Below are 21,425 nucleotides of genomic sequence, written 5' to 3'. Positions count from 1 at the left end.
GTGTTTTGGGGGGACAGGGAGGAAGGAAGTGTTGAAGGCAGAGTGCACCTGGGTAGGTGTTTTTGTCCCCTGCCAAGATGGGATCCAGAGGTAGGATTCAGGTGAGAGAGACTGAGGCCAGCATCGGAAGTGTTCAGGTCTCACTTTCAGTGGCTTATAGAGGAGAAAGCTTCCAGCTTTCCAGAGGAGAAGAATATGTCCTCAAGGAAGGACAAGAGAGAGGGACTGAGAAGCATAAAGAAATTAAAAGTTGCCCATTGTCATGTTTTGATCTTTTCCTGATTCTTAGTACATATCCTGTGTCCATGCAAGTGTGGGGGGAAGGGAATTCATACATAGATATCTCTGCGTGTTGGCACAGAGTTTTTGGAGGATGATTTCACATAAGTCCACATTTAAATTGTAGATGTCTTATAATCTATCAGTTCTAACAGAAACATTCATATGTGTGCTCAAAGATACGCACAAAGATATTTTCCGAAGTATTGTTTGTAATAGTAAAAATAGGAAATATTAATAAGGAAATGGTTTAAAAACGAGAGTATATCCAAACTGGGGAATATTATGTGGCAGTTAGAAAACATAGGGTAGTTCTCCACGTGCTAATATTGAAAGATGACTTTGATTTGTTATGTGAAACAAAAGCAAATTATAGGGGCGCCTGGGTGGCTCAGTCAGCTGAGTGTCTGCCTTCGGTTCAGGTCGTGATCCCAGGACCCTGGGATCCAGCCCTGTCTTGGGCTCCCTGCTGGGGTGAGGAGTCTGCTTCTCCCTCTCCTTTGTCTGCTCCCCCTGCTTGTGCTCTCTCTCTTTCTGTCAAATAAATAATAAAATCTTTATTTAAAAAAGCAAATTCTAGAAGAATATCTCTGATTTTCAGTTATGGGGAAAGTCTGCAAATTCATGCACAGAAATTCTGAAAAGATCCCACTCAGCTGTTGCCAGTGGTTAATTCTGAGGAGGATGGAAGTGCTTCGAAGGGATTATTTCAAATTTTACTTGGTATATTTCTGTATTTTGTTTTTGTTTTTTTACAATGGGCACATTTTACTTCTTTAATTTCAAAAATTACTTGGAAAAAATAGGGATACTTGACATTATGGAGTAATTGGGGGGATGAAAAAAGCAAATACAAGACAATGAGCTTCATAAAACGCTACACCGATACACAGTTGTTACTTTTAGTGCTTTGTCAGCTCCTTGAGGGCTGGCCGCAGGTCGCGTAGTCACCCTATTGGCACATAGTTTATTCACATATTCATTCCTTCAACTTTACACTGGAATAGAAGTCTCAGGAAGTCAGGGACCTTGATTGCACTGCTCTCCCTTATGGTCCCAAAACCCGCAACAGAGCCCTGCGCTCAATAAATGCTTGTTGAATTAAAAACAAAAACTTACAAATGAACCTGAGTACCAGACTAATTAGTAGATGCTCAACTGCAGGTTGAGCCCGCAAAGAACAGATTATCAACTGACAGTTATCTAGTGCGCCCCCAGCCCAGTTAAAGCTCTCCTGTCGTTCTGGCATCAGGTCTCAAATGGCTAAATTCTGAGGCAGGATGGGGATAGCGATCCCGGAAGGCTGACTACGCTTTTCAAAGGCTGGGAATTGCTCTCGAAACTCTGCGGGGCCGGTTGCTTAGCAACCAGACTAAGGAGGCAGGCCACACTGCTCACGCTTACACGTAGGGCGAACGCAGGCGGACGTGGCGTTTTGCGCACGCGCGGGCGGCAGCCTCGAGGCGTCCAGGGCCTGACGGTTGCTAGGGTGACAGAGATACAACATGGCCGCCGGATCCTAACGCTTTCTGTCGAGGGGCCAGCGCGGAGGACCTAGTTTGGGACCCTGCCTCAGAGGAGTGGAAGCCAGGGGGCCGTCCTCTCTGCCCCTTTCTTCTCCGTCCAGTGTCGGCAAGGGCTTGTCGTCGGCTTCCGTATCCAGGATGAAGAGTGAGCGGGGCCGGAAGGGACTGGAGGGACCGGGCCCCTTCGCGCCTATGTGGCCATTCGGCGGGTCGAGGGATTGGGCGTCGCGTGTGGGGACCCCGAGCCTCCCTGGGCGGTCAGTAGCTGGCGCCCCCGGGGTTCTGGGCGTATCTGGGGGCGCTGGGGTCTCACAGTGTATTCCGGAGTCCCTCCCCCACCCCCCCACCCCCCGGCCTAATTTAGCGCATGGTTATATTACCAGTTTTGAGGGTCTTGTTGGTTGTTTTAAAATGCTGGATTGAAACTGGGATTCTTGAACATTCGGCAGTAAGGTAGTGAGCGGTTACCGTGTGGTTTCCTGCCTTTTCGTGACATTGCTTTAGGGAACAATTGAGAGGAAAGCTGGGCAGTTTTATTTTCTGGATCATGCAGCTGTGTTTTTATGGGAACTCTTTTTATAGGGATTTTGAAACAACCTTTTGGTGAAGTGAGGGTTATTGGGAAGTAGGGAAAGGTTGTAGTCCTAGAAAATGTGACGGGTAAAAAATTTACCCATGCTTGGATTTGTGGATTCTGGGCAATTCAAATGCAACCAACTAGAATGGGCTTTTTTTTTTTTTTTTCTGTAAAAAGATTAAATTATATTATAGTTACAATGTAAAATTTGTATTGTACTTTTAAGTGTCAGTTGGTAATTGATTAAGGCATAAATTCTGGAACAAAGATATTTAAAATAATTAATCTCATTTGCCCTTTACAAGACATTCTTATTTTTTTTTGGTAGATATTGTTTACATATTAATCTATTTCATTAATGCACCCAAAGCTGTAGTTAGAATACAAGGCCTACGAAAGACTTTACACTTTTACTTATAGCGTGGACTTATATGCACATATTTTTTTTTACTGTGTTCCTTTTTTCCTTCCTGACTCTTTATTTTGAAAATTTTTGAATCTACATGAAAGTTGCAAGAAGAATCCATTGAATATTTGTAAACCTTTCACCTAGATGCACCGTTTTGCCTTTTGTTTGTGTGCTTGCTCACTTGCACTCTCTAAATTATGTACAGTATTTATTTTCACCAAATCTTTTGAGAGTACCACTTTCAGCAAGTATCTGCTGAGAACAAGGACATTCTCCTACATAATCACGGTACAAATAATGTGTTGGGATAGTACCGTTATCCAAAATGCAGCCTATATTTCAAATTTTCCCAATTATCCCAGTAACATCCATTCAGGAGCCAGCCAAAAATCACAAATTGCATTTATTGTCAAATCTCTTTGGTCTCCTTTAATCTGACACAGTGTACTGCCTTATGTGTCTTTCTTGACTTTTTTTTAAGAATTCAGGCCATGTATTTTGCAGAATATCCTTCAATTTGGATTTGTCGGATTGTTTCCTCATGATTAGCTTTAGCTTAAATATTTTGGCCAAGAATATGTGTGCCTTTTAGTGTGTCCCATCTAGAGTGCCTGATGTCAGCATGTCTCAGTTTTTTGAAGTTACGTTTGATCGTTTGATCATTCCATTTATTCAGCTTTGCCTCTTAGACCCTTCCTGCTCTTTTCCTAGGGTCAACCACTCTTACAGTTTCTTTTATGTCTAAATATGTCTCTCTATATAAATGTGTATCTATAGATTTATATATAAGCATACATAAATGTGTGTCTATGTCCTCTTTTATTTTTATTTATTTATTTTTAAAAGATTTTATTTTTAAGTAGTCTCCACATCCAGCGAAGGGCTCGAGCTCACAACCCCAAGATCAAGAGTCACATGCTCTATCAACTGAGCCAGCCAGCCTCCCCATCCCCCCTTTGAAACACTAATGTAAGCTTTATATGTTGTATACTGTAATAAAAAATACATACTATAAACAAATATTTTACATATATAAATACTTGCATTTTATTTGTATCCTTTAAAGCTTTTGGGTTTTAAAAATATATTATATAGTAGGTTTTATTTGATATGTTCTTTTAGATGGCCGTTTTGTCAGTTTTCAATTACTTGGCTTAGTCTTACATCTTTATTCTTCCTACTACCTTAAAATCCTGTCTGAGAATTGGTGAAACCTATTGTTACCCAGGTGTAAGTCTTGATCAGTTAAATGTTTAGCAAATATTTAACAGTGGAGAAAATAGTCCAGAACAGGAAGTTGCAGAGACAGAGTTGTGGAAGTAGAATGAATAGAAAAAGTGAGTAATTGGGAAAATGGACTCCTAGCTTGGGGCCAAAGAGTGTGGTCAGGAATGCTAGGTTATCATGTTGGTCTTTATCTTACAGTTTTCTAGGTGGATTTCTTCTTTCTTTTCTAGACATTGCCCAAGTGTTTAGGGATGTATTGATCATTGATCACCTTCTCCTTTTTGTTTTGCATCACAGGCAGTGGTGGGGAAGAGGGAGAAACAGAGTGAAGTTGTTAAGAGCATGGGCGTTAGAGCCAGGCAGACATGGCAGTCTCCTGCAGGTTACTGACCTTTCTTAAACTGGTTTTCTTCATTATTCTGGTTATTTATTGCTTCCCAACAAATCACCCTAACTTAGTGGCTTAAAATAACAATATCTTATTCTCTCTCATGGTTCTGTGGGTGGCCTGGACCCAACTAGGCAGGCCTCACTTGGATTCTCTCATGCACTCGCAGTCAGATTTTGGCTGGGCTGGAGTCCTCTCACAAGTTTCTCACTCGCCTGTCTGGCGACGGGTGCTGGCTGCCCACTGGGACTGTAGCCTGGGCTGTCAGCCAGGGGACTACCGTCTCCACATGTCTTGACCTTCCTCACAGGGAGGCAGTTGGGTTCTGAGGATCAGCATCCCAGGGGCGCGAGGTGGAAGCAGCATTACCTTCTCTGATCTAGCATCGGAAATGTCACAGTGTCTCTGCTACATCCCCCAGATTGGAGGATAGAGAACATAGATCCCACCTCGTGATGGAGGAGTGGCAAAGACACATACTAAGATAAGTATGTGGGACGGGATATCTAGAAGCTGCCATCTTTTGAAAATAAAATCTTCCACACTCAGTTTTAAACAGGCATACTAGGGCACCTGGGTGGCTCAGTCAGTTAAGCGTCCAACTCTTGATTTTGGCTCAGGGATGTGAAATCGAGCCCCACATCAGACGCCGCGTTGTGCATGGTGGAGCCTGCTTAAGATTCTCTCTCTCCTTATGCCCCTCCCTCTCCCTCTCAAAAAAATGAACAGGCATACTAATACCTATTTTATAGGATTGTTTCAAGGATTAAATGAGATCAACCATGTAAAGCTCATATCCTAGCGCCTGGTGAAGTGGTAAATTATAAATGAGTTATTATTTGCTATCCCATGGATGGAAGGCGGAAAGGGGAAAGAATGACAGTCAAATCCTTGCTTTAAAAAAATCTACCCTTATCTAACCTAGTGGGAGTGCCAACTTTTTTACTGTCTGAACTTTTTAATGGATTATTCAAAACATACCTATAAAAAGAGAAAAAATCCTACACATTCTGAAGGCATCACAGTTTCCTATTATAGAGAATTTTTAAAATCATCTGTTGTCATTGCAGAGGTTTAAGCTTTATGTCTCTCATAAATGTATATTTATAGAATCAAAGTTGCAAGGTACCTCAAATAATCCTGTTTGAGTTTCTCTTCCTATTGTGCATCTCATCTGTTTTTATAAATAGATGCATCAACTAGCAACTTTCTCTCTCTTTTTTTTTTTTTTTGAGATTTTATTTATTTGACAGAGACAGCCAGCGAGAGAGGGAACACAAGCAGGGGGAGTGGGAGAGGAAGAAGCAGGCTCCCAGCAGAGCAGGGAGCCCGATGCGGGGCTCTATCCCAGGACCCTGGGATCACGCCCTGAGCCGAAGGCAGACGCTTAACGACTGAGCCACCCAGGCGCCCCAACTTTTTCTCTTTAAATTAAAACAAAATTAAGTAAAAATAATACTGGCTTTGTGATAAATTGAAACAGTGAAAGGTTTTAAGTTAGTCTCAGGACCCTCCCCTGCTTGACGGAGTTAATCCTGATTAACATTTTCTCAGATGTGGGGCGCCTGGGTGGCTCAGTCTAAGCATCTGACTCTTGGTTTCTGCTAGGGTCATGATCTCAGGGTTGTGAAACTGAGACCCAAATCAGGCTCTGAACTCAGTGGGGAGTCTGATCGAGATTCTCTCTCCCTTTCCCTCTGCCTCTCCCCTTGACCCCCTGCTTGTGCGCTCTCACTCTCTGTCTCTCAAATAAATAAAATCTTTAAAAAAAGAAGATACATTTTCTTAGATGTACTCCCATAAATTTTCTGTGCACATTCTGTATGCGTACATATATGTATGTAGATGAATGTATATATATGTATATATATGCATGAATATGTATTTGTCCCTTAAACAGATAGCCCAGACTAAATGGTAGAATCCCATTTAATATATTTAATAATTAAATATATAACTTGCTAGGATGATTCAAACAATGAAGATGTTTGAAAATAAATTTTTTAAGTAATTCTTCACGTTTATCAGTGGCTTACATTCCTAGCAGTGGATTTACTTCATTAAAGGGTACAGGTTAAATGAAAAATTTTTATGAGTTATGAATAACTTTATGTCCTTTGTGTTTTCATGATATTTGGTAATTCAGGTCACAATTTTCCTCACCACACCAAGTAATTGAAGGTTCCTGACTTAATTTTTTTTTTTTAAGTTTGACAGATGCCTATCACCTGCCTTGATTAAGTTTTTTTTTAAGATTTTATTTATTTGACAGAGAGAGACAGTGAGAAAAGGAACACAAGCAGGGGGAGTGGGAGAGGAAGAAGCAAGCTCCCCACTGAGCAGGGAGCCCGACAGCATGGGGATCGACCCCAGGACCCTGGGATCATGACCTGAGCCAAAGGCAGGTGCTTAAGGACTGAGCCACCCAAGCATCCTGTAAGGTCGGTTTTTTTATTTTTTATTTTTTATTTTTTTTTAAGATTTTGTTTATTTATTTGAGAGAGAGAGAGAGAGAGAGCAAGCACAAGCATGGGGAGCAGCAGAGGGAGAAGCAGGCCCCCTGCTGAGCAGTGGCTGGATCACAGAATACCGGGATCATGACCTAAGCTGAGGGCAGACACTTTTGATTAAGATCTTTAGAAGCAGTGCTTAAATATAAATGTTTGGATTTGGGCATTACAAGTGTCTCTTTTCACAAAAAGTGAATTTGACCTCTATTTTCATGCATTAAATAAGGCTTAAATTCCACTTAAGCAAACAAGACTTGGTTTAATAAAAATGAATAGAATCTTAATGCAAATGGTCTTATTTACCTTCCTCTTTCTACTCTTTCGTACAACTATATTATTTATCTCTTTGTCCCTGACTCTGGGTGGTTTTTTGGATATTTTGGATGACTGTTTATTTTGTCTATTCCCTATAATGTGGGGCAGGATTTTTTTTGTCTTTGTTTTTCACTAGGACAGCTCTGAACCCGTCATAGCTTTGTGTTGTGCTCTGCGTACTTCTTAATGTTCCTCATCTAACTTTAAAGACCTGTGAAAATATGCCAGATCCTGTTGGAGAGAATAGGAAGTTACTTTTCCTAGGTGTTTTTTCATAAGGGTGTTTCTCTTTTTCTCTCCCCTGACGGTCATTCTTGTTTTATACCCAGCCCTTCTGTCTGTTGAAAGAGTCACGGGGGAAATAAATGATCGTTATCTACCACGACCATTTCCAGAGCCATGGGTTCCATTTATCACTTGCTTGTTGTGATGGGCTGGAGTCAGCCCGGGATATTGGCACACACTTGGGAGCTTGTACTTAAACCACTTTAAGGTGTGCAGTTGACTGATTTGGTTTTGTTTTTGTTTTTTAAGTAAGTCTGCTTGTCTGTGATGAAACATAAATTGGGATTTGTTGTGTAACATTTCTCTTCACTTCTCAAATTGAATTCCTCAGTCCGTAGCCCAACTTTCAATTACTTTCATCCTTCCCATGAACTTCATGTCTGTCTCCCTTTAAACTGCTATTATAGTATCAAGACAGTTTATTTTGAGGTCATGTTTCTGTTGGAGGTTAGCCAACGAGTTCAATGATTTCTTAAAGTTCTTGAGAATACCCATACCCACACACATTTAAAGTAGTATATATTCATTATGAACACTGAAAAATATAGAAAAGAATAATGAAGAGAATTAAAGTCTTCACTGATCCCACCCAGACATAGATACTCTACAATATTTTATGTATTTTGGAGCTCCTGGGTGGCTCAGTCCATTAAGTGTTTGACTCTTGATTTCTGCTCAGGTCGTGATTTCAAGGCCCTGATCTCATGGTTGTGAGATTGAGACCTGCATCAGGCTTCATGCTTAGCAGGGAGCCTGCTTGAGATTTTCTCTCTCCCTGCCCCTCCTCCACCCCTATGTGCTCATTCTCTCTCTTTCTCTCAAATAAATAAATACTTAAAAAATATTTTATGGGGGCGCCTGGGTGGTGCAGTCAGTTAAGTGTCCGACTCTTGGCTTTGGCTCAGGTCATGATCTCAGGGTCCTGGGATTGAGCCATGTTGGGCTCTGCACTCAGCATAGAGTGCTTATTTCTCTCTCCTTCTCCTTCTGCCCCTCCCGCTCGTGCTCTCTCTCACTTTCTCTCTCTAAAATAAGTAAATAAATCTTAAAAAAAATAAAAAAATATTTTACGTATTTATATCCATTCTCTTTCTTGCGTGTATATATATTTGTATGATTGTTACCATCCTTTTTTCACTTAACATTAAATTATGGCTGAACATTTTCCTGTATCATTAAATATTATTTGAAAGAATCATTTTTAATGGGTACATAATATTTCAGCTTATGGCCGAAATTACTATTAGATCATTCCTTGATATTAGATATTTAAGTTTTTAGCATTCTTGCTGTTATGGTACTGTGGCAAACATCACTGTCTATAAATTTTGTTCGTGTCTCTGATGTATCATTGGGTAGAAACCTGGAAGTGTAATTGCTGAGCTAAAGTTATATGGGGTCTTTTCTTTCTAGTATCTTTTTCCTACTTAAGTAATTCATGTTTACTGGAGAATATTCACACAATACAGAATGATTAATCAGAAAGTGAGAGTCTAGGGGCGCCTGGGTGGCTCAGTCGTTAAGCATCTGCCTTAGGCTCAGGGCGTGATCCCGGCGTTCTGGGATCGAGCCCCACGTCAGGCTCCTCCGCTAGGAGCCTGCTTCTCCCTCTCTCACTCCCCCTGCTTGTGTTCCCTCTCTCACGCTGTCTCTATCTCTGTCAAATAAATAAATAAAATCTTAAAAAAAAAAAAAAAAAGAAAGAAAGTGAGAGTCTACCATATCCCATTTCCCCAGGAAGGCTGTCATCACCAGGGAAGGTAGTGGATGTTCTCAGTGGTCTTGCTCTGCACATTTCATTTCCCCATTAATTGTGCCATATCACGTGGCCACTTCCTCACCACAGCCTTGTTCCTTGGTGGAATACACGTGTTTCAGGCTTTGCCAATTTGACAGATGGATTAAACAAAAAAAGACAGCTCTTTTTTTTTTTCTTTAAGTGCCAGTAGATTTCCCTACTTTTGCTCTTTTTATCTCTTAAGTGAATCATCTTATGCCCAGTTGTCCATTTTCTTTGAGAGATACTAGTATTTTACTTATTTGTAAGTGGTCTTCATAATTAAATATGTTAGCTGTCCTCATATTTGTTGTAAATATTTTCTCATCGTAGTTTGCCTTTACATTTTGTTAAGTTTTCGATGTAAACGTGTTAAAATGTGTGGTTAGGCTCACCTCTAGATCTTCCTTCTTTGTGATTTCATTGAACTTCTGTGTGAAAAGGCCATCCCTGTCTGATGGGCTGGTAAATATACTAGTATATTGTCTTTTAATTTGACTTTTATGTTCAACCTTTTACCAATGTTAAGCAATATTTAAGTGTGTTGTGAAGTAAGGATCTGACTTGAATTTTTAAATGTGAAATCTCCTGATTTTAACAACTTTGTTGAGGTATAATTTGCACACAATAAAGTTCACCTATTTTAAGCGTACAGTTTGATGATTTTTGGCAAATGTAGACGGTAGTGCCTCACCTCCACAGTCAAGATTTAGAATGGTTCTATCACGCACCAGAAGTTCCCTTGTGCCCCTTTGCAGTCAATCTCCTCCCACTACTCCTGGCTCCATGGATTATTGGTATGCTTTCTATTGCTAAAATGTTGCCTTTTCTAGCATTTCATATAAATGAAGTGTCATAAATGTATCTATAAATGTGAGTGGTCTTTCGAATCTGGCTTCTTTCATCTAGCACGATGTTGTTGAGGTTTGTGCATATAGTGTCCTCTGTCAGTAGTTTGGTCATTTTTATTGCTGGGTAGGATTCCATTGTAGGATATATCCATTCATTGGTTAGTGGACATGTGGGTTGTTTCCATTTTTTGGCTGTTGTTAATAATGCTGCTATGAACGCTCTCACGTGGATCAACATCTTTGCGTGGCTCTGTGTTTTCATTTCTCTAGGGTAGATTTCTAGGAGTGGAATTGGATTATATGGTAAGTGCATACTTAACTTTATAAGAAACCTCCAAGCTGTTTTCTTAAGCAGCTATACCATTTTTCCTCCCCTTTATCCATGTACGAGAGATCTGTTCAATCTACATCTTCATTAACACTTGGCATTTTCAGCATTTTAATGAATGCTAGAATTCTAGTGGATGTGCTTTAACAGGTTTTAAGAGCTGGTTGTTCCCACTTTGTTAAAACAACTATCTAATGTTGTAAAAGGCACGCAGTTACAGCTCAGTATAGGCGACATCAGGGGATACTGAGTGACCAGATTGCCTGATGGACTGACTGTATCAGAAGCTTGAAAGTTGGGGTACCTGGGTGGCACAGTGGTTAAGCGTCTGCCTTTGGCTCAGGGCGTGATCCCAGGGTCCTGGGATCGAGCCCCACATCAGGCTCCTCTGCTATGAGCCTGCTTCTTCCTCTCCCACTGCCCCTGCTTGTGTTCCCTCTCTCACTGGCTGTCTCTATCTCTGTCGAATAAATAAATAAAATCTTAAAAAAAAAAAAAAAAGAAGTTTGAAAGTTACCAAATAAGGAGAGACCAAACAGTACTCTGGTGGTTGGTTGTGAGGGTTAAGCCACTGACAACTGGAGTTTGTGTTTTCACTGTTCCTCACACCAAAGAATGTGTCCCTATATTGTTGGCAGTGGGGTTCCCAAATTCTGCCTTTCTCTTGGACCTTGTTAGCTGAGCCAGTTATTTTGAAAAGGATCTGTTGCCAAGGTCAGTGCTCTTATAAGTGCATTGGTGTGACTTCATCTGTATCCTGCTTGCGGTGTTCTGCTCATGGGGGACAGCAGTGGCAGTGTGGTCAGGAAATGGCTTCTGGAGTCAGACTCCCTGCTTTTAAAGCCCTGCCCTACTGTTTATTGATGTGACCTTGAGCAGGCTACTTAACCTCATTTGTAAGATAGGGCTAATAGGGTACCCTATTGGGTGGGGTTGTTGAGATGATTAAGTGTAAAATGGTGCCTGACACCTAGTGCTCAAAGCTTGGTGTTTAATAAATACCATTCTCCTATAAAAGGGATCAAGGCTTCTTGGAGATATGGCTGATCCTAGGACAGGAAATACACAGGATTTTGTAGTACCAGGAAGTAAGAAAATACTCAAGAACAAACAAACCCTTTATTGATGGGGCATGTCAGAGGGACACAGGAACCAACTGAATGAGCTCCCAGTAGCCAAAGCTGGAACAATTTAAGCAACAGAATCAAATACTATTGGATAATCCCAAAGTATGAAATAATTATCATACTAATATAAATGATGAAATCAATGAGACTAGACAAACTTCCCATATAGAAGAATTCCAAATAATTTATGTGGATGCTCCATCCTCACAGAGAGGAACATTATTTCCCACCCTGAGTGTAGGATATGCATGGTGACTTTTCCCAAAGAGTACAGTATAGAAGGGGATGGGGAGAAAGAGTCACTTTACAGGGGAGAAACCTGACAGACAAGACCTCAGCCTGGTGATTGAGGTGAACGTCAACAGTGACAAGCCGTGCTGATATATGGACCCTAGATACGATGTGCCGGTGTGATACCATAGTGCTGTGGTCCTCTTCCCCAAACCCATAACCCGACTCTAATGATGAAGACGCAGACAGATTCCAGTAAAAGGACATCATAGAAAATACCTGACCAGTACTCTTCAAAACTGTCAATGTCACAAAACAAGGGAAGTCAGAGGAACTGTCACAACCACGAGTGCCTAAAGAAATACGACTAGATGTAAAGTGATGTCCTAGATGGGATCCTGGGACAGAAAAGGCTACTGGGTAAAGACTAAAGAAATTTGAATAAAGCATGAACTTTAGTTAATAATAACATATCAAGGGCACCTGGCTGACTCAATCAGTAAAGCGTGCAACTCTTGATCTTGGGGTTGTAAGTTCGAGTCCCACGTTGGGTGTAGAGATTGCTTAAAAAAATTAAATCTTTAAAAAAATAATGTATCAATATGGGTTCATCAATTACGACAAATACAAGATGTTAATAGGTGAAACTGGATATGAGGTATATTATCTGTACAGTTTTTCTGTAAATCTAAAACTATTCTAAAGTTAAAAGTTTATTTTTAAAAATGGTGGTTGACATACGGTAATGCACAACAGTGGTAGTCTAATCACCTAGCTTGGTTTTGTGTGTTTTTTATGTTTCAAGGGACCTGGTTGTGGGTAAGGCTGAATTCACCTTATGCATCATTTCTTGGCATATAATTGGGAAAAACATATCCTAAAAGACAGCTTATCGAAGGACTATAAAACTTTTAGAGGGTAATTTAAGGAGATTTCTGGCTACTTTATCCTTCTTGTCCTTTTCATCTCACTGTTGCATTTGTATGTATGGTATGACTTGGGAAAGGAGGTAACCTAGGAGATGAGAGGTCTCTCGCAATATGATTGGAGATAACCAATATTTAAAGATTTATTTTTGAGAGAGAGAGTGAGAGAGAGTGCACGTGCTTGGGTGGGGTGGGGGAGGGGAGGGGCAGAGGGAGAGGGTGGGGTGGGGGGAGGGGAGGGGCAGAGGGAGAGGAAGAGAGAAACTTTCGCAGACCCTGCTGAGTGCAGAGACCAGCCTGGGGCTGGATCCCACAACCCTGAGATCAGGATCTGAGCTGAAACCAAGAGTCCAATGCGTCAACCTGGCACCCTGGAGATACTCAACATTTAAAGATGGAGATGAATAGAAAAGGATTGGTTGCCAGTTAGTCAATAGTAATAATTTTGTGATTCACTTGTCAATGAAGTTCCTCCCGCGGTATGTGTCCAGGGGACTATAGGAATATTAGATTAAGAGGCACATGACCAGGCATTTTCAGATTAATTTGTTGAGTATGTACAGGGCACAAAGAGAACAGATCGTAGACCTTTCCTTTAAGGGGCTTATGGCCTTCCAGGGAGAAGTGCGAAGTGGGACATGAGCTGTTCTGTAACGGAGGGCAGGGTGCGTACAGAATGGGGGAAAGACATCTGTTTTAAGGCCCACTAGGTGGGTCCTAGGAGATTAGAATCTAAAGCACCACATACTCAGTAATATACACAGGAACTTATTAATTTGACCTTTATTTTTTTATTTTTAAAATATTTTATTTATTTATTTTAGAGAGAGAGCACATGAGCAGGAGGGGCAGAGGGAAAGGGAGAGAGAATCTGAAGCAGACTCCACGTTGAGTGCAGAGGCCGACATGGGGCTCGATCCCATGAACCAGAGATCACAACCTGAGCCAAAACCAAGAGGTGGATGCTTAACCGACTGCACCACCAGGCGTCCCTAACCTGACCTTTAATGTTATCTAAACCTGAGTGTAAAAGAGAAGGACCCAAAATTAGGGGCATGGGGACATTCTGTAAGTCCTCAAGGCGAGGGATTATGTCTTATTGATGTTTGTGTCTGCAGCACCTCGTGCATAGCTGGTAAATAAATCTTTATCGACATCCCCCGTGAGGTAGTCTTACCGCCAGGGACGCTCAGCTCGTGTAGGCTGAAGTGTGGCATAAATAGCGTTGGGGAAGGGGGTTCCCACAACCACCCCTAGTTTCTCTGATGTGCTAGGAGGACTCACAGGACTCAGGACCTGTCTTACTCACAGCTCTGATTTACTACAATGAGAGGACATAGAGCAAGATTAACAAAGGAAAAAGGGACATGTGGCAAAGCCTAGAAGAAACAAGGCATCCCACACCCCTCCCGATTGCCCTTCTTTACCCTGGAGACTCACCACGTATTCAAGAAAAGGCACTGAGGAATTCTGCAGTCCAACACAGTTCTCCTTATTTAACCCTGCAGCTCCTAAATAGGATGGTTCATGGAACCTTCTTTTGTGGAATACCCATCAGGATTTGGGATGTACTAGTGCTTTGTGGAGCTCAATTTGGAAAGTGCTAGTCTGAAGACTCAGCACCCTAAGGTAGTTCTCCCTGCTGGTGTTATGCATGGAGGCCCTTCCCGGTCTGATAGCCCACCCCTCCTTCTCTTCGCTTCGCTTCGCTTCTCTCCCCTCCCCTCTCCTCCCCTCTCCCCTCCCCTCTCCTCTCCTCTCAGTAGGCTGCACACCTCCATACTGGGTGTGGAGCCCAACACAGTGCTCAGACTCACAACCCCGAGATCAAGATCTGAGACAAGATCAAGAGTCAGATGCTTAACTGACTGAGCCACCCAGGCACCCCTGCTTTTCTTTCTTGTAATGCAGGCCAATTGCGAGACTTGGCTTCTGTCATGGTCTTTGCTGCAGACTGGCTTAGCATATGTAGATTTCCTTATGTACTAATGGAATAGTCTTAATACTAAAATAATAATACCCTATTGCCCAAAGCTTTCTTTGTTTTTGTGGTTGTCTTTTGTTTCTGTCTTGGTGTAATATAACGGCAGGACCAAGTTGACCTTTGAACAATACAGGTTTGAACTGTGGGTCCACTTACATATAAAGTGAACATGCCCATGTAACCTGCTCCAAGGTCAGAAACAGCATTACCAGTGTCCTGGGAGTCCCCTTGGGTCCGTTCCAATGACACCACCTCCCAGCGGGAACCACTGTTCTGACTTCTAATGCCACAGATTTGTCTGTTTTAATATCTTTATTGAGATATAATTTACATGCTATAAAGTTCACCCATTTGAAGTGTACGATTCAATGATTTTAGGCATTTTTTACCGAGTTGTGCAACAGCTATCATGAGAATCTATTAAAATGTTTTCGTCATCCCCAGAAAGCATCTGTATCCATTAGCGGCCGTTCCCCGTTCCTCGCCCCCCTCCCGCCGCGGCAACCACTGATCTACTCCCTGTGTGTATGGATTTGCCTATTCTGACCATTTCACATAAATGGCTTTTGTGTCTGGCTTCTCTTATAATGCTTTCAAGGTTCATCCATGATGTAGCTTGTGCCAGAGTATCATTCCTTCTGTGGCTGAATACTACTTCACTGTGTGGATAGACCATATTTTGTTTATCGGCTTGGTAGCTGATGGACATTTGGGTTGCTTCTCTTTGGCTGTTGTGAAGAATGCTTCTGTGAGCATTTGTGTACAGATTATTGTTTGGACAAAAATGGCCATTTCTCTTGAGTACATACCTGGAAGTAGACTTGCTAGGTCATAAAGTACCTCTGTTTAACATCTTGAAGAATTGCTAAGCTGTTCTCCACGGTGGCTGTACCATTTTTCATTCCCACCAGCAGCGGGCCAGAGTTCTCCGCCTCCACATCCTCGCCAACACTTGTTAGCTTGCTTTTTGAGCCCAGCTATTCTAGTGGGTGTGAAGTGGTACCTTATGTTCTGTTATTTTAAATTTTCTTGTAAATTATTTTTATTTCATAGATTGCCATTTGCTTTAAGATGATATTAAACGAAAATGCTCAGTTTTATTTTCATAATCCATTTTCCTTAAAGGAACCATGAGAAAAATATCCCATTATCCCTTCAATTGTTTTCAGTTAATTATTTTTTTGAAAAAAACAATGCAAATACAAAGTATAACCTATAAAAAGCATAGATGGTTATATGGTGAAAGTGGGTCTCCTTTATGCTCCTACCCCTAGCCATCTGGATTTCCTCCCTTGAGGTGACCACTGTTGGCACTTTCTTATGTTCCTTCTAGTTCCTTCTATGTAGAGATGAGCATAAATGTATCTGTCTTTTAGTTTTTTTTTTTTTTTTAAGATTTTATTTATTTATTCGACAGAGATAGAGACAGCCAGCGAGAGAGGGAACACAAGCAGGGGGAGTGGGAGAGGAAGAAGCAGGCTCATAGCAGAGGAGCCTGATGTGGGGCTCGATCCCATAACGCCGGGATCACGCCCTAAGCCGAAGGCAGACGCTTAACCGCTGTGCCACCCAGGCGCCCCTGTCTTTTAGTTTTTTATTGCTGCTGTCATTGTCACAAATTCAGTGGCTTAAAACAACACACATTTATTATCTTAGAGTTCTAGAGGTCAGAAGTCTGAAATGAGTCTCACTGGGCTAAAAGCAAGTTGCTGGCAGGGCTGCGTGCCTTCTGGAGGCTTTGGGGAGAATCTGTTTCCAGGCCTTTTCCAGCTTCTAGAGGCCACATGTGTTCCTAAACTTATAGCCCCTTCCATATCCTCTAGTCTCTCTGACTCTGTCTGTTCTGCCATCCCCTGCTGCTTGTAAGGACCTTGTCACTACATTAGGCCTACCCAATAAGTTTAGGATCATTTTCTTATTTTAAGGTCAGCTCATTAGGGGCACCTGGGTAGCTCAGTCGTTAAGCGTCTGCCTTCGGCTCAGGGCATGATCCCAGGGTCCTGGGATCGAGCCCCGCATCGGGCTCCCTGCTCCACTGGGAGCCTGCTTCTTCCTCTCCCACTCCCTCTGCTTGTGTTCCCTCTCTCGCTGGCTGTCTCTCTCTGTCAAATAAATAAATAAAATCTTAAAAAAAAAAAAAAAAAGAATTCCTTCTGCAGTCTTAATTCCCTCTTGCTATGTAGCCTAACATTCACAGGTTCCAGGGACATGGACACTGTTGGGGGGCCATTCTGCCAGATACCACTGGTATACTTTTCTTTTTTTTCTTTCTTCTTTTTCTTTCTTTTCTTTTCATTTCATTTTACAAATGTTAACATAGTTGACATGCTGTTCCTTAGTTTGTCCTTTTTGTTTCATAATATATCTGAAAAGTTTCCTCCCCATCAGAGGCTACGGAGCTACTGTGCTCCCTGCATCTGCTATATAACATTCCTTTGTATGGTATTTTCATAGTTTACTTAACCATTTTTTCTAGTGTTTCTTCAGGTGCTAGAGTTTTATGTTTTTATGTAGTCAAATAGATCAGTCTGTTCAGAGGGACTGCTTCCATTTTTATGCTTGGAAAATATTTACCTTTAATGAAAATGTTTTCCTTAGATTAAAAAAATACTAGTTACGTTCTGTGTGTATCTTGGGGCTGCTGCGACAAATTACAAGTTTGGGGGCTTTAACACAACAGAAATGTATTCTCTCCCAGTCTGGAGGCCAGAAGTCTGAAATCAAGGTGTCAGCAGGACTGTGTTCCCTCAGTCCTTCCTCTCCCCTTCCAGCTTCCGGAGGCTTCTGGCGCCCTGCTTCTGTCTTCACATGGCATTGTCTTCTATGTCTGTGTGTCTGTCTTTTTGTTGTTTTTGTTGTGAAAAACAATGACATGAGTTCTACCCTCTTAATAAACATTGAAGTGTGGGTGTTGCTAACTGTGTGCGTGTTGTTGTACCACAAACCCGCAGAACTTTTTTACCTGGCATGACTACAACTGCAGACCCGCTGAATCACAGTTCCCCATTTCTCCTTCCTCCAGCCCCTGGCAACCCTCATTCTGCTCTCTCTGTGTGTCTCTTTTAAGGACACTTGCCACTGGATTGAGGGCCCACCTGGCTAATCCAGGATGTTCTCATTTCAAGATCCTTCACTTACCTAGACCTGAAAAGACCTTCCAGATAACGTAACAGTCACAGGTTCCAGGGGTTAGGACGAGGGCATATCTTTTTGGGGTCCGCCATTCAACTCATATTCTCAGTGCTTTTTATCTCCCTCCCTAGAAATCATCTTCGGAAAATAAATTTTTGTGAGCAGCTTTAACCATTATTTCTTCAGTCATCCCCTTCAGGAGTTGTTGACCGTCCCCCAGAGGCACAGCAGTCACGGTTCTCCCTCCCTCCTGTGGCCGTTGCTAACGGCGTGGTGGTGCTCTGTGGCGTTCTGAGTGGTAATGACATGGTGAGATGCTGTCCTTGGGGAAAAGCATTTTTTCCAATTTCTATAAATATGTAATTACAAATAGAATTTTCTCATTTTGCGTGGCCTGAAGCTATTTGAAAACGTACACTGAAATTGGTTGTTATTTTGAGTAAGACTGAAAAGTAGCATTAAAGTCAATATTACATATATATAAATATTTATAGCTGAGAATAATACCGTACCAAATACTCTGTATCAGTAAAACTGGTTGACGTACTAACCTGGTAAGGAACTGTTGGGGGAAGCGGTCTGCTCTGTGGCCTGAGCTTCCCGGCAAGTACGTGCTGAGTGCGCCCGATGGCAGGGCTTATCCATCTTCCGTGCTGCTTGTTCCAAAAGTGCTAGGCCATTGGCCCTGGGGTCCTCCCCTGTCCAGCAGTCTGTTGCATCTCCTGCACGTGTCATCTGTGTCCATCGTGTCACCACCACGAGACTTCGGGCCAGGGGAACGAATGTGACTATGCTGATGCTTGGGGCAGCATGAGTCAGAAAGTCCTTTGTCTCTGATGCAAGATGCTGTGTCTTCTGCCAGCACTCAGGAAACAGTAGCAGGCTAATTTGGTAACTTACAGGTAAGTAAAATCTCAGACAAATGCAAGTTTGTTCTGAAAAATTAGGCATAGATTGAATTTTTGTAACTAAAGTCACTGAATATTGATTGAAAAGATGATTTTTTTTAAAGTGGACTCCATGCCCAGCGTAGAGCCCAGTGTGGGGCTTGAACTCACAACCCTGATATCAAGAGCTGAGCTGAGATACTTTTTAATAAAATGGTGTTCTCATTATGGAAAATATCTAACTTAGGTGATGAGACACTTGTAACCTTACCCCTCAGAGATAGCCACTAAGTGTATTGTCTTTAAGGGAATAATCTGTGTCATTCTTTTTTTTTTTTCTTTATCTTTTTCTTTTTCTTTTTTTATTTTTTGAGAGAGATTGGGAGAGAGTAGGGGGAGGGCAGAGGGAAAGAAATTCTGAAGTAGGCTCCACGCCCAGCACGGAGCTTGATGTGGGGCTCGATCCCACGACCCTGAGATCACGACCCGAGCCGAAATCAAGAGTCCAACATTTAATGGACTGAACCATCCAGGTGCCTCTAATCTGTGTCATTCTTTTAAATATATTCAATGTATTCCATTATATGGATAAACCATACGTAATTTATCTATTTCCACATGGGGGGCATCAGTTTTTCTTTATTAAATAATGTTGAACTAATATCCTCGTATCATACTTACTTGAGCAAGTGTTTTTTTACCTGATAAGTTCTATAGTTGGAATTGCTGTGTTGGAGGATATGAATGTCTTTCAGTTGTAACGGGTACTGCCCTCCAAATGGCTATCCCATTGTATGTACACGTTCAACAGTGGCAAATGGGAATGTACAGGGGCATTTTAAACCAAATCCCACACATCTTATCATTTTACCTGGCCATACTTCAGTATTTCTTGTTAACAGATAAGGGCTTTTCTCATTTTTATACATATTTCTACAAAACATTATCACTTCTTAAAAAAATGGTGTCTTTTATTGTTGGTTTCTTCAAATCAGAACTCACACAGGCATTACAAATGTGTCCTAGCTAAGAGAGGCATTGAAGAGGATGGCCTCCTTTGGAGTTGTGCTGTTTTAAAAGCCTGCTCTGTGCTTATGTAGGTTTGGGACCCAGAGATGATGGGCTTTTTTGGAACCAGGTCTGCTTAATAGGTTTCTGATCTGTTTGCTTCTGGTCAGCTCTGTACTCAAGTTTCTTTCCTAGACATAGTTCGAAAGGCTGTCCTGTTTTTCCTTGGCCTTGCTTTCTGTGTCTCATCCCAGTCTCCGGGACCTCTCTCAAAGCTCTCTGAAACCGGGGCCTGGTTGGGGTGGGGAGTACCTGCCTTTCTGTGATGTTGGCGTCAAGCAGAACCATTTGTGCAACTGGGAAGTCTCACAGACTGCTTCTGTCACCATTATTTTACAGTCTTACTTTCCTATTATTTGGACTGAAGAAGCTTTTTCAACCCAGTAAGACTTTTCTGCCTGGGTTTTTCTCGTTCCTTCCATTTCTGCTTGCAAAGTGGCATTTCTCTCCTGAGCTCGTTGTTGTGTTGAAATCTCTTGCCTAGGCGGTCGGTAGTCAACACACCCCATGACCCTGCCCCTTCCCACCACTTTTCAGAGGCCGGCAGGCCCAGGAGACATTGCTCCGTGAGAGGCAGTAGTCGTCGCAGCGGGACTTGGGACTTTGCCGGGGCATGCCAGGTTCTCCAGCGCCCCAGCCTTCTGTCTACCACCTGACTGCATGTTTTAGACTTTTTGTTCCCAGCACCTTACCTCAGGGTACTCATTCCAGCATCTGTTGGGGTTTGGTCTGGAAAACAGACGCTGCTCTAGGTATTTCAGACAGGAGGGGATTTAACAGTGAACTAGAGGCTGTGAAACCATTATCTGCACCAGAGTGGTGGGTGGTGGTGGCCGCAGCAAAGCCAGGGAAGCTGCTGGCCGCTTTCTGAAAATCAGGAGATGCAAGAATGGTAGGAGCCCAGCAGATCAGCAGGACCTTCCGTAGGGCCCCGAGCTGGCGATTAGCTTGCTCCGAGGCTGCTGGGGAAGGTCGCGCCGGCCCACAGCCAGAGCCCTTGCTCCGCGGCTCGGGCTAGAGCGTGCCCGCTTGTGGCGTGTTCCATCCCTGCTACTTACTTACCTTGTAACTGGAAGTTTGTCCCTCCTGACCCTCTTCTCCAGTTGGCCTCTGCCGGCAGCTTCCCCGGTGCTCAGGGGAGCCCTGGCACAGAACCCTGGAGGAGCAGTCCACAGCAAGTCGGCGTGGGCTGCCGTCTCGGTGAACAGGCTTGCTGTCCGGAAGGGAGTGCAGCGTACACGCACACAGACGTTTTCTCTGTGCCGTTGCTTTTACTTGTAGACTATAAAGCAGTCGGCAGAATAGGAGAGGGAACGTTTTCCGAAGTCACGAAGCTGCGGAGCCTGAGGGACGGGAGCTACTACGCGTGCAAACAGATGAAGCAGCACTTCGAAAGGTAGGTGGGCGGCGTGTCCTCGCCACGAGGTCCGGCGGGAGGGTTAGAGCAGGAAGGGCCCCTCGGTCCGAGTGGGAACAGTGTATTCATGTGATGACACGGAAGATGCTGTCAGCTTTCTTTGCGCAGAGGATTAGGGCTAACTTTATGTTTACGTTACCATTCGTATTTATGATTTTATATGTTTATGATAAACTACTAT

General features: G+C 42.6%; 1 protein-coding gene across 5 annotated transcripts in view; it reads left to right on the top strand.

Moving 5' to 3' along the window:
* The first annotated feature begins 1,779 nt into the window (after positions 1-1,779).
* The window catches only part of MOK (MOK protein kinase), a 49,377-nt gene continuing 29,731 nt past the window's right edge, over positions 1,780-21,425 (top strand). For 2 of the 5 annotated variants that reach the window (XM_040641413.1, XM_040641409.1), the window contains exon 1: positions 1,780-1,950. Coding sequence is in view for 2 of the 5 variants with exons in the window: in XM_040641409.1 (XP_040497343.1) it covers positions 1,944-1,950 (7 nt within the window). In the remaining 3 variants the exon portion in view is untranslated. Of the gene's footprint in view, positions 1,951-21,108; positions 21,224-21,425 lie in introns of those variants that run through there. The other 3 variants (XM_008684188.2, XM_040641412.1, XM_040641410.1) reach the window with 3 other exon arrangements.

This window comes from Ursus maritimus, unplaced genomic scaffold (assembly GCF_017311325.1).
Source record: "Ursus maritimus isolate PB19 unplaced genomic scaffold, ASM1731132v1 scaffold_25, whole genome shotgun sequence".
NCBI lineage: Eukaryota > Metazoa > Chordata > Mammalia > Carnivora > Ursidae > Ursus > Ursus maritimus.
This window is presented reverse-complemented; position numbering and strand designations above follow the sequence as displayed.